We start from the raw sequence: 13,892 nt of genomic DNA, 5'->3' as shown, positions 1-13,892 counted from the left end.
CACACACACATACATGTACTGTATATATACACACACATATACATTAGTGTGTATATATATATATACACATATATATACATTCATGTATATATTTACACACATATATACATTCATGTGTGTATATATATATATATGTATATATATATATATATATATATATATATATATATATATATATATATATATATATATGTATATATACACATACACACACATACACATATATATAGTGTACATGTATATACAGTATATATACACACATATACATTCATGTGTATATATATACACACACACACATATATATATACATTCATGTATATATTTACACATATACATACATGTATACAGGTATATATATACACACATATATACATTAATGTGTATACATATACACATATATATATACATTGATGTATATATTTACACACATATATGCATTCATGTATATATATACACACACATATATACATTCATGTGTATATATACTGTTTATATATATATATATATATATATATATATATATATATATATATATATATATATATATATATATATATATATATATATATATATATATATATATATATATATATATATATATATATACAAAAACACTTATTTATATAACCTTCATTTGTTGTGTTTTCTACAACACAAAATATGTTTTTTGTTCATGTTTGACCTATATTGGAAAAAGTAATACATTTTGTTTACAAGTTATGTAAACAAGTAATAATTGCAACAAGAGAATAATCATAAACAGCAGATGTGTGCAGAAGAGGTTAGCATGTGTTAGCATCCTACCCGCTGGTGACGTCATCCAAGCGGGCGTTCTTCCCCAGGACGTCCCCGTCGCTCACGTACCCCGCCACCTCCGTCTGCTTCCCTCCATCCAGTCCGCCGCCGCCCCTCTCGCCCTGCTCCCCCCGTGGCCCCGCCCGCCTCAGGGGGGCGCTGTACACAAACCTGGAGGGGTCGGGGTTCCCGCCGTAGCGCCCTGCCGCGGGGCCGCCGGCGCCCGCCGCCGCGGCCCGGGGCGCAGTGTAGCCGCCGGGCACGGAGGGGGCCTCGCCCGCCTGCAGACGCGGCGTGGGCGTCTGGCCCAGGCGCCAGGCCATGGGGGAGGGGCGGCCGGCGAGGGCAGGGAGACTCCGCCCGTTGACCTCGGTGGTGACGGTGGTGTCAAAGGTGGTCTCCAGTGTGCTGCCAACACAGAGGATTTATTACAATTATTGCAGGTCAAATGATGAAATAATGACATCATATTAGCACGCACACAATGACGTCATTAACATTGGGCACGCCTCTAGTGATAATTAGTGATTAATTACTTCATGAAGATCCTCTATTAAGCAGACATCTTTTTTTCTGGAGGGACACAGATACAAAATGAAGATTTAATCGAGCTCAATCCGCCATTGCAACAAAAGCAATGTGATGACGTCATAACACAGCCTCACACACATGCAGCTGGACACAAGAGCATGTGGCGGCATCCAACTGTAGCGCCCTCTGCTGGGGAAAACACTGCACTGCATCCTTATGTGGAGAAAAGGCCTTGTACTCTACAGCTTCCTATAAAATATGTTGGGTTTTTTTATAGACTGTATGGAATTGAAATATGTGTATGAATGTTGATAGGTTCAACAAAAACAAACTAAAATAATGCTATCCAGTGGAAGCAGAAGAGAAAGTCCAACACAAATAGAGGGATATTGAAAGAGTAATATAAATAAACATGTTGGAAATTTCAAATAAAAATATACAACATAAAGCGGCAAGAAATATTTCAATAATGAATCAAGCAAAATATGTTCTGGACCCAAAATCACTCCATGTTCTATACTGCTCGCTAGTGTTACCATATCTGAGTTATTGTGCAGAAATATGGGGAAATAACTACAAAACCCAAAAGCAGTGAAGTTGTCACGTTGTGTAAATGGTAAATAAAAACAGAATACAATGATTTGCAAATCCTTTTCGACTTATATTCAATTGAATAGACTGCAAAGACAACATATTTGATGTTCAAACTCATAAACTTCTTTTTTTGTGTGTGCAAATAATCATTAAGTTAGAATGTAATGGCAGCAACACATTGCAAAAAAGTTGTCACAGGGGCATGTTCACCACTGTGTTACATGGCCTTTCCTTTTAACAACACTCAGTAAAGGTTTGAGAACTGAGGAGACACATTTTGGAAGTGGAATTCTTTCCCATTCTTGCTTGATGTACAGCTTAAGTTGTTCAACAGTCCGGGGGTCTCCGTTGTGGTATTTTAGGCTTCATAATGCGCCACACATTTTCAATGGGAGACAGGTCTGGACTACAGGCAGGCCAGTCTAGTACCCGCACTCTTTTACTAGGAAGCCACGCTGTTGTAACACGTGGCTTGGCATTGTCTTGCTGAAATAAGCAGGGGCGTCCATGGTAAAGTTGCTTGGATGGCAACATATGTTGCTCCAAAACCTGTATGTACCTTTCAGCATTAATGGCGCCTTCACAGATGTGTAAGTTACCCATGTCTTGGGCACTAATACACCCCCATACCATCACACATGCTGGCTTTTACACTTTGCGCTGGATGTTTTTTGTCCTCTTTGGTCCAGAGGACACGGCGTCCACAGTTTCCAAAAACAATTTGAAATGTGGACTCGTCAGACCCCAGAACCCCTTTTTCACTTTGCATCAGTCCATGTTAGATGAGCTCGGGCCCGGGTGTTGTTGATAAATGGCTTTCGCTTTGCATAGTAGAGTTTTAACTTGCACTTACAGATGTAGCGACAAACTGTCGTTACTGACAGTGGTTTTCTGAAGTTGCCCATGTGCAAACCAGCTAATATTTGCCCAAAAAATAACAACATTTTTTCCAATTCGAACGTTAAGCATCTTGTCTTTGCAGTCTATCCAATTGAATATAAGTTGAAAAGGATTAGCAAATCATTGTATTCTGTTTTTATTTACCATTTACACAATGTGCCAACTTTACTGCTTTTGGGGTCTGTACAAAAGTACACTTAATTACTAATGGTGTGACAAAAAACATCAGTTTGAATAATATATAATGTTGGACATAGAGAGATATTAAAATCCTTCATTTACTGAATCAAAAGTATTGAAATTCAATGATAAGTCAATCATGTGACTGCTTATTGACGTCAACTGTATGGATGTTTATTCATTCATTCATTCATTCATCTACTGTTGTTGTGTTCAAGACTGACAAAGGAACCATTATGTTATTAAATGACTTAGGACAGGGGTGTCCAAAGTGCGGCCCGGGGGCCATTTGCGGCCCGCAGCTAATTGTTTACCGGCCTGCCACACATTCTGCAAAAATTGCAAAATTGATAATATTGCAAAAATTAAAAAAAAAACAAATCTAACAAGAAAAAGTTGCAATGTTGACACAAAAGCTGCCATGCAGGCAGTTTTTTTTCTTTTGTCTTTATTTTTCTTTTCTTTTTGCCATTGCTAAAAAAAAAAAAAAGACTAAAAGTCTATGTTATAATGTATTATTACTTAAAAAATATCACTTTAAAATGTTTTATGTGGAAAAAAATATTGCATATATTGTGTGGTTGCCATATAAAAACACCAAAGTTTTATTTGACAAAAGAGCATAAAACAAACAAAATAATAGTTCAAACGTAAAATGGACAGATATATCTGAAGTTGATTTAAGTAATTTAAGTGTTAAAAGTAAAAAAAAACTAATAAAAATGTATCACTTTATGAGTGGGGGACCTTTTGGATCTCAAATATATTTAGTAGGGTTTTATTTAACTTTTCACTGTGATTATTCAAAAATATTAAAGAATTAAAATCAATGGTGTCCTGCATTATTGATCTTTTAAGGCTCTAATTACTAAATACTGCATATTTCAGTTTTACTATAAAAAACAAAGATGTCTTTGACAGAAAATCTTTTTTTTTTAAAACTTTTTATCAACCTGAAGTTGATATAGAGATTTACTGTAAGCGTTAAATAAAAACCAATAATAATAATTTGACTTACACTACCGTTCAAAAGTTTGGGGTCACATTGAAATGTCCTTATTTTCAATGAAGATAACTTTAAACTAGTCTTAACTTTAAAGAAATACACTCTATACATTGCTAATGTGGTAAATGACTATTCTAGCTGCAAATGTCTGTTTTTTGGTGCAATATCTACATAGGTGTATAGAGGCCCATTTCCAGCAACTATCACTCCAGTGTTCTAATGGTACAATGTGTTTGCTCATTGGCTCAGAAGGCTAATTGATGATTAGAAAACCCTTGTGCAATCATGTTCACACATCTGAAAACAGTTTAGCTCATTACAGAAGCTACAAAACGGACCTTCCTTTGAGCAGATTGAGTTTCTGGAGCATCACATTTGTGGGGTCAATTAAACGCTCAAAATGGCCAGAAAAAGAGAACTTTCATCTGAAACTTGACAGTCTATTCTTGTTCTTAGAAATTAAGGCTATTCCACAAAATTGTTTGGGTGACCCCAAACTTTTGAACGGTAGTGTATTTCTAACAGTTTAATGAATGAGACCCTTTATAGTCCCCTGGAGCCCTAAAGGTTAAAAAAAAAAAAAATCCATATATTTTGTTAAGGTTTGAAAATGAAAAATATCAAAATGGCCCCCGCATGCTTAAATTTTTCCGCGTACAGCCCTCAGTGGAGAAAGTTTGGACACCCCTGACTTAGGACAAAAGAGTTGGATTTAAATAAGATCTGCTTCTTCCTACTCCTTTTTACACATGTTTCATGACACTCTATTTTAATTTGAATTTGAATTTTTTGTATCTGTTATTTCTTTTAGAAAAAACAATAATAACGTTCATGTTAGCAAAATTGGACATGATCCTCTGGTGCAACACGGAATATGCCTTTGGTGGTGAGTGGGCACCACTGGGGTGCCATCTTCACATCACATCTCTATCAACAGCTTGTGATGTCAACACACACACACACACACACACACACACACACACACACACACACACACACACACACACACACACACACACACACACACACACACACACACACACACACACACACACACACACACACACACACACACACACACACACACACACACACACACACACACACACACACACACACACACACACGTCTTGCCTACTTTGTGTGGACCCACGTTTGGTCAGTAGGTTGTGAGGGCCCCCCTTTCCACTATAGCTAGAATGATGACAAAAATATATCTAGCACTAGATGGGAGTAGAGAGTTGCAACCTCACTTCAGAATGCAAAACACACAAAGTAAAAACATTTTTTTTACTTCTGTAGTTGTGAGGACCGACCGCTGTTGCTAGGTAGATTTGACCGTACACACACATAGGAGTAAGTTCTGTGAGTTGGCCATTTTTAAGGACACACACATGCACGCACACACACACACTCTGGTTATCATTTGGAATGGGGACCAAGTTTTTGTTCATGACTTGTGGGGACCACCCGTTCTACAGGTTATGTAAGCATAAAAACAATTTGGTAAAATGTCCCCTGCCCAGACAGCTCATACACGTCTTTAAATCTCTGGATTGATAAAGTAATGTGCTGATCATTCTTACTGCGGACCCTGGGGGAAAAAAAGTTAATATGCTTCATGGGGGGCCAAATTGAAATCATTTTGCATAATTCACACACATTTGTACGTGACTATTGAGGACCATTTAAAAACAAAAAAAAAAGTTCAAATTAAATATGGGCCAAAGCTTAAAAATGGATCTGACTATCATTTAAAAAGGTTTCCCTTTAGGGGACCTGTTTTTTTTTGTCCCCATACCGCATACTTGCCAACCTTGAGACCTCCAATATCGGGAGGTGGGGGGGGCGGGGGCGGGGGGTGTGGTTATTTACAGCTAGAATTCACCAACTTGAGTATTTCATATATATTTCATATATATATATTTATATATATATATATATGTATGAAATACTTGACTTTCAGTGAATTCTAGCTATATATATATATATTTATTTATTTTATTTACATAAAATAAATAATTGAATTTCAGTGTTCCGGTGGCTATCCATTAGATGGCAGTATTGTCCTGTTTAACTTCTCCGTTCATGATGAGTATATCATTTCGGCCACCGTGTTCAATGGAGAAGTCTGTTCTACATATTTACAGGCAACATACACCTTCCCCTTCGAACTGTCCTGGATGAACTAAAATTCTTGTTTCCATTCGTTTGAATTCGTTAGGCAAGCTGTTTATATTGTGGGAAAGCGGACGTGAGAACAGGCTGTCCCCACTCAGTCTCAGGTCCGCATTGAGCTGGAGGGGGCGTGGCCTCCAGCTCCGGCTGAATACCGGGAGTTTATCGGGAGAAAATCTCTGCCGGGAGGTTGTCGGGAGAGGCGCTGAATACCGGGATTCTCCCGCTAAAAACGGGAGGGTTGGCAAGTATGCCATACCGTCAGAGGTCCCCTAAAGTGTGACTGTGTAAACCAGGGGTGTCCAAACTTTTTCCACTGAGGGCCGCAAATGGAAAAATTAAAGCATGTGGGGGCCATTTTGATATTTTTCATTTCAAACCATAACAAAATATATGGATTTTTTGTATTTATTTTACCTGTCGGGGTCCCGGGGACCATAAAAGGTCTCAGTTATTAAAATGTTAAAAATAAGTCTAATTTGTATTATTATTTTTTATTTAACGCATACAGTAAATCTCTATATCAACAAAAAAAAAAAAAAAAAGGTTTTATGGCTTTTCTGTCAAAAACAACTTTGTTTTTTATCGTAAAACTGAAATATGCAGTATTTAGTAATTAGAGCCCTAAAAGATCAATAATGCAGGACACCATTGATTTTAATTATTTCATATTTTTGAGTAATCACAGTGAAAAGATAAATAAAATACCACTAAATATATTTGGGATCCAAAAGGTGCCCCACTCATAAAGTGATACATTTGTATTATTTTTTAAATTTTTTACTTTCATCACTTAAATTACTTAAATCAACTTCAGATATATCTGTCCATTTTACGTTTGAACTATTATTTTGTTTGTTTTATGCTCTTTTGTCAAAGAAAACTTTGTTTTTATATGGCAACTACACAATATATGCAATATTTACCACATAAAACATTTTAAAGTGAAAAATTTGAACTAATTGGAGCCTTGAAAATAATTCATTATAACATGGATTTTTTGTCATTATTTTTATTTTTGAGCAATGGCAAAAAAAGAAAAAGAAAGAAAGTCAAAAGAAAAAAAAACAGAATTCCGGGACATTATTCCCGTTTAAAATGAATTGGCCCGTTTTTCAAACTTCAACCATTTCCACGTTTTTCAAACCGAATCAAACCATTCCCCCTTCGACACATTCCACCATCCTGGAAATTATAACTATAATTTTTCCAAGTTCAAAAAAATTTCAGGAATTCCCAGAATTCCCGTTTTGTCGAACCCTATTTTCACCCTTTTTTCCGGCAAATACTCCTCCCACATTCGACCGTGCCACCGTCAAAACATTCCTCTTAATCAGGACAAAAAAAATATCCCAGTTTTCCCCAAATTCCAGGAATTCTGTAATACCATTTCTCAATGAAAAATGTTACTCCTTCAACATTTCTCAACCGATTTGAAAAATTCCAACAACAACCATTCAAAACTCATTCAGAAAATTCTATTTTTTTAGCATTGTCCATGAAATTCCCATTTAAAATAATGGGAAATGTTTCTAATTTCCACAACTCCCACATTTTTTTTATCTGGTTCAAACTGTTCCAACTTCAAAAAATTCAAGATTTGTGTGCTCTTCTTCAATAATTATAAACAAATTCCAGGATTTCCTAGAATTCCCAGTTTTTAGAGACATTAAAAATGAATTATGCATTTTTTAAAACTTCCACAATTCCCACATTTTTCAACCAACTCAAACCATTCCACCTTCAATTCAGCCTGGAAATTCAAACAACCATTTTTCCACGTTCAACAAAATTCCAGGAATTCCTGGGTTTTTTCTAAACTCAATTCCAGCCTTTTTCAGTGCGATGACTCCTTTCACATTTTTCAACCCATTTCAACCGTTCCACTGTCAAAACATTCCTCTTAATCAGGACAACATTTTTTTTCAAGTTTTCCCCAAATTCCAGGAATTCCGTAATACCATTTCTCAATTAAAAATGTTACTCCTTCAACATTTCTCAAGCGATTTCAAAAATTCCAACAACAACCATTCAAAACTCATTCAGAACATTCACATTGTTTTTAGCATTTTCCAAAAAATTCCCTCTTTTCCCGGAATTTCCATGAAATTACCATTGAAAAGAATGGGTCATTTTTCAAAGTTCCACAACTCCCACTTTTTTTTTATCCGATTCAAACCAATCCAACTTCAAAAAATTCAAGATTTGTGTGCTCTTCTTCAATAATTATAAACAAATTCCCGGATTTCCTAGAATTCCCAGTTTTTAGAGACATTCAAAAATTAATTATGCATTTTTTTAAACAAAAAAATTCCCACATTTTTCAACCAACTCAAACCATTACACCTTCAACACATTCAATTCGTCCTGGAAATTCAAACAACCATTTTTCCACATTCAACAAATTTCCAGGAAATCCTGGGTTTTTTCTAACCTTATTTCCAACCTTTTTCAGTGCGATGACTCCTTTCACATTTTTCAACCCATTTCAACCGTTCCACTGTCAAAACATTCCCCTTAATGAGGTCAAAATTTTTTTTCCCCAGTTTTCCCCAAATTCCATGAATTCCGTAATACCATTTCTCAATGAAAAATTTTACTCCTTCAACATTTCTCGACCGATTTGAAAAATTCCAACAACAACCATTCAAAACTCATTCTGAACATTCACTTCTTTTTTTTATAGCATTTTCCAAAAAAATCCCCCTTTTCCCGGAATTTCCATGAAATTCCCATTGAAAAGAATGGGACATTTTTCAAAGTTCCACAACCCCCACTTTTTTTTTTATCCGATTCAAACCGTTCCAACTTCAAAAAATTCAAGATTTGTGTGCTCTTCTTCAATAATTATAAACAAATTCCCGGATTTCCTAGAATTCCCAGTTTTTAGAGACATTCAAAAATTAATTATGCATTTTTCTAAACAAAAAAATTCCCACATTTTTCAACCAACTCAAACCATTACACCTTCAACACATTCAATTCATCCTGGAAATTCAAACAACCATTTTTCCACATTCAACAAATTTCCAGGAAATCCTGGGTTTTTTCTAACCTTATTTCCAACCTTTTTCAGTGCGATGACTCCTTTCACATTTTTCAACCCATTTCAACCGTTCCACTGTCAAAACATTCCCCTTAATGAGGTCAAAAAAAAAATTCCCAGTTTTCCCCAAATTCCATGAATTCCGTAATACCATTTCTCAATGAAAAATTTTACTCCTTCAACATTTCTCGACCGATTTGAAAAATTCCAACAACAACCATTCAAAACTCATTCTGAACATTCACTTCTTTTTTTTTTTTAGCATTTTCCAAAAAAATCCCCCTTTTCCTGAAATTTCCATGAAATTTCCATTGAAAAGAATGGGACAATTTCCAAAGTTCCACAACTCCCACATTTTTTATCCGATTCAAACCGTTCCAACTTCAAAAAATTCAAGATTTGTGTGCTCTTCTTCAATTATTATAAACAAATTCCCGGATTTCCTAGAATTCCCAGTTTTTAGAGAGTGCGATGACTCCTTTCACATTTTCCAACCCATTTCAACCGTTCCACTGTCAAAACATTCCTCTTAATCAGGACCACATTTTTTTCCCCAAATTCCAGGAATTCCGTAATACCATTTCTCAATTAAAAATGTTACTCCTTCAACATTTCTCGACCGATTTCAAAAATTCCAACAACAACCATTCAAAACTCATTCAGAACATTCACATTGTTTTTAGCATTTTCCAAAAAATTCCCTCTTTTCCCGGAATTTCCATGAAATTCCCATTGAAAAGAATGGGACATTTTTCAAAGTTCCACAACTCCCACTTTTTTTTTAATCCGATTCAAACCGTTCCAACTTCAAAAAATTCAAGATTTGTGTGCTCTTCTTCAATAATTATAAACAAATTCCCGGATTTCCTAGAATTCCCAGTTTTTAGAGACATTCAAAAATTAATTATGCATTTTTTTAAACAAAAAAATTCCCACATTTTTCAACCAACTCAAACCATTACACCTTCAACACATTCAATTCATCCTGGAAATTCAAACAACCATTTTTCCACATTCAACAAATTTCCAGGAAATCCTGGGTTTTTTCTAACCTTATTTTCAACCTTTTTCAGTGCGATGACTCCTTTCACATTTTTCAACCCATTTCAACCGTTCCACTGTCAAAACATTCCCCTTAATGAGGTCAAAAAAAAAATTCCCAGTTTTCCCCAAATTCCATGAATTCCGTAATACCATTTCTCAATGAAAAATTTTACTCCTTCAACATTTCTCGACCGATTTGAAAAATTCCAACAACAACCATTCAAAACTCATTCTGAACATTCACTTCTTTTTTTTTAGCATTTTCCAAAAAAATCCCCCTTTTCCCGAAATTTCCATGAAATTCCCATTGAAAAGAATGGGACAATTTCCAAAGTTCCACAACTCCCACATTTTTTATCCGATTCAAACCGTTCCAACTTCAAAAAATTCAAGATTTGTGTGCTCTTCTTCAATTATTACAAACAAATTCCCGGATTTCCTAGAATTCCCAGTTTTTAGAGAGTGCGATGACTCCTTTCACATTTTCCAACCCATTTCAACCGTTCCACTGTCAAAACATTCCTCTTAATCAGGACCACATTTTTTCCCCCAAATTCCAGGAATTCCGTAATACCATTTCTCAATTAAAAATGTTATTCCTTCAACATTTCTCGACCGATTTGAAAAATTCCAACAACAACCATTCAAAACTCATTCAGAACATTCACATTGTTTTTAGCATTTTCAAAAAAATTCCCCCTTTTCCCGGAATTTCCATGAAATTCCCATTGAAAAGAATGGGACATTTTTCAAAGTTCCACAACTCCCACTTTTTTTTTAATCCGATTCAAACCGTTCCAACTTCAAAAAATTCAAGATTTGTGTGCTCTTCTTCAATAATTATAAACAAATTCCCGGATTTCCTAGAATTCCCAGTTTTTAGAGACATTCAAAAATTAATTATGCATTTTTTTAAACAAAACATTTCCCACATTTTTCAACCAACTCAAACCATTACACCTTTAACACATTCAATTCATCCTGGAAATTCAAACAACCATTTTTCCACGTTCAACAAATTTCCAGGAATTCCTGGGTTTTTTCAAACCTTATTTCCAACCTTTTTCAGTGCGATGACTCCTTTCACATTTGTCAACCCATTTCAACCGTTCCACTGTCAAAACATTCCTCTTAATCAGGACAACAACAAAAAATCCCAGTTTTCCCCAAATTCCAGGAATTCCGTAATACCATTTCTCAATTAAAAATGTTACTCCTTCAACATTTCTCAACCGATTTGAAAAATCCCAACAACAACCATTCAAAACTCATTCAGAACATTCACACTGTTCTTACCATTTTCCCAAAAATTCCCTCTTTTCCCGAAATTTCTGTGAAATTCCCATTGAAAAAAATGGGACATTTTTCAAAGTTTCACAACTCCCACATTTTCTATCCGATTCAAACCGTTCCAACTTCAAAAAATTCAAAATTTGTGGGCTTTTCTTCAATAATTATAAACAAATTCCCGGATTTCCTAGAATTCCCAGTTTTTAGAGACATTTAAAATGAATTATCCATTTTTTTAAACTTCCACAATTCCCACATTTTTCAACCAATTCAAACCATTACACCTTCAACACATTCAATTCAACCTGGAAATTCAAACAACCATTTTTCCACGTTCAAAAAATTTCCAGGAATTCCTGGGTTTTTTCTAACCTTATTTCCAACCTTTTTCAGTGCGATGGCTCCTTTCACATTTTTCAACCCATTTCAACCATTCCACTGTCAAAACATTCCTCTGAATCAGGACAAAAAACCAAGTTGGTTTAAGAACTTGAAAAATTCCCGGTTTTCCCGAAATACCGTAATACTATTTTTAAATTATAAAACTGTTACTACTTCAACATTTCTTAAACGATTTAAACAATTCCAACACCAACCAATTCAACTTACTCAGGACATTCATGCTCCTAATCATTTTCAAAAAAATCTCACTTGTCCCAAAATTCCCACATTTCCAGGAAGTTCCCATTGAAATGAATGGGACATTTTTCCAAGTTGCACAATTCCCACATTTTTCAACCTATTCAAACCATTCCAACATCAACACATTCCACTCATCCTGGACATTCAAACTAACACTTTCCAAAGTTGCAAACCAAATTCCAGTTTTCCTGGAAATTCAAACTCTTCAACATTCAAACTATTGTAATGTTCATACTACATTCAGCATTTCAGTGTTTGAGCAGTGTTTACTGCCATCTACTTCAGTATTTATTATTTTTTAATACAACTTCCTGGTATCCTATTTGTAGATACTGTATCTGCTGCTGTAGGGCATAAAAAAAGGCAGACACTGATAAAACGAGGCTAATACTGATATACGTCAAAATGCTATATAATGGGTGGATCTCTTGTATAAAGGTAGATTATGCTCCTGAACTTAGCAGATGGTTTTACACTTAGTGATCAGATCAATCAACTTCACTGCTTTTTGGGTTGTGTACACAGTACATGTTTTAGGTATATTGCACGTTCTAAAGCTATCTTTAAAAGTGATCAAAAGTTTTTTTTCTCGGGAAGAACGATCCAGTTCGGACAAGTCGGCAAACGCTGACTTGACTGACTTTCCAAATGACGGGTCTGGTGAAAGACTTGTGTTTTCTTGAACGTGCTTGCCTTCCACAGCCATGAATAATTGAGCAGCGGGCTTGTTGTCGGTGTAAACACGGCACCAACAACATCACATGACCTGTTAAATCCCCCCCGAGCCCAAAGAGATAAGGACTGAGATTGGGCCTTGAAGATCTCGGCGGCGTTTCTTCCAACACGGACTTTCCGATCGATACCGACGCGTCTTTCACTGTAAGGTGGCGAGGATTAATCATGGGCTGTCTGAGAAGAGGGAAAACTGGTCTGGATCTTATTGACCTGACACACAAAATAATAACACACTCTCAGTTTGATAAGCTGATTGAAAGTGTTGAGAAAATCTCATTTTAAGACGTGAAAAAGAAGCTGGAGCTGAAAAATAACTGTTTTATGTTGTGCTTTTTTTTTTACACCAAAAGTCACCTATTTATTCTTCTTCTCCAGATTTTGGCACGCTCTACCTTCCACATTTTTCACCCGATTCAAATTGTTCCAACTTCAAACTGTTCAGCTTTTTCGGGAATTGCGGGCTTTCCCTTGACTAATTCCAAAAATCCCCAGATTTCCCAGAATTCCAGGTTTTCCGGGACATTTTTCCCATTCAAAATGAATTAGCCCTTTTTCAAACTTCCACTATTTCCACATTTTTCACCCGATTCAAACCATTCCAACTTCAGACTTCAAACGGGCTTTCCCTTGACTAATTTCAAAAATCCCCAGATTTCCAGGTTTTCCAGGACATTTTTCCCATTCAAAATTAATTGACCATTTTTCAAATTTCCACATTTTTCAACCGATTCAAACAATTCTTCTTCTACCTTCCACATTTTTCACCCGATTCAAACCGTTCCAACTTCAAACTTCAAACGGGCTTTCCATTGACAAATTCCAAAAAACCCCAGATTTCCAAGAATTCCAGGTTTTCCGGGACATTTTTCCCCATTCAAAATGAATTGGCCTTTTTCAAACTTCCACCATTTCCACATTTTTCACCCGTTTCAAACCATTACAACTTCAGAC

General features: G+C 35.8%; 1 protein-coding gene across 1 annotated transcript in view; it reads right to left on the bottom strand.

Moving 5' to 3' along the window:
• Positions 1-800: 800 nt before the first annotated feature.
• The window catches only part of LOC133661298 (neuron navigator 3-like), a 396,870-nt gene continuing 383,778 nt past the window's right edge, over positions 801-13,892 (bottom strand). The window contains exon 11 of the mRNA XM_062064429.1: positions 801-1,203. Coding sequence (XP_061920413.1) covers positions 801-1,203 — 403 coding nt within the window. The remainder of the gene's footprint in view (positions 1,204-13,892) is intronic.

The sequence above is a fragment of the Entelurus aequoreus genome, linkage group LG12 (genome assembly GCF_033978785.1).
Source record: "Entelurus aequoreus isolate RoL-2023_Sb linkage group LG12, RoL_Eaeq_v1.1, whole genome shotgun sequence".
In the NCBI taxonomy this organism is placed as follows: domain Eukaryota; kingdom Metazoa; phylum Chordata; class Actinopteri; order Syngnathiformes; family Syngnathidae; genus Entelurus; species Entelurus aequoreus.
Note: the sequence above shows the minus strand (reverse complement) of the source record. Positions and strands in the feature narration are given on the sequence as shown.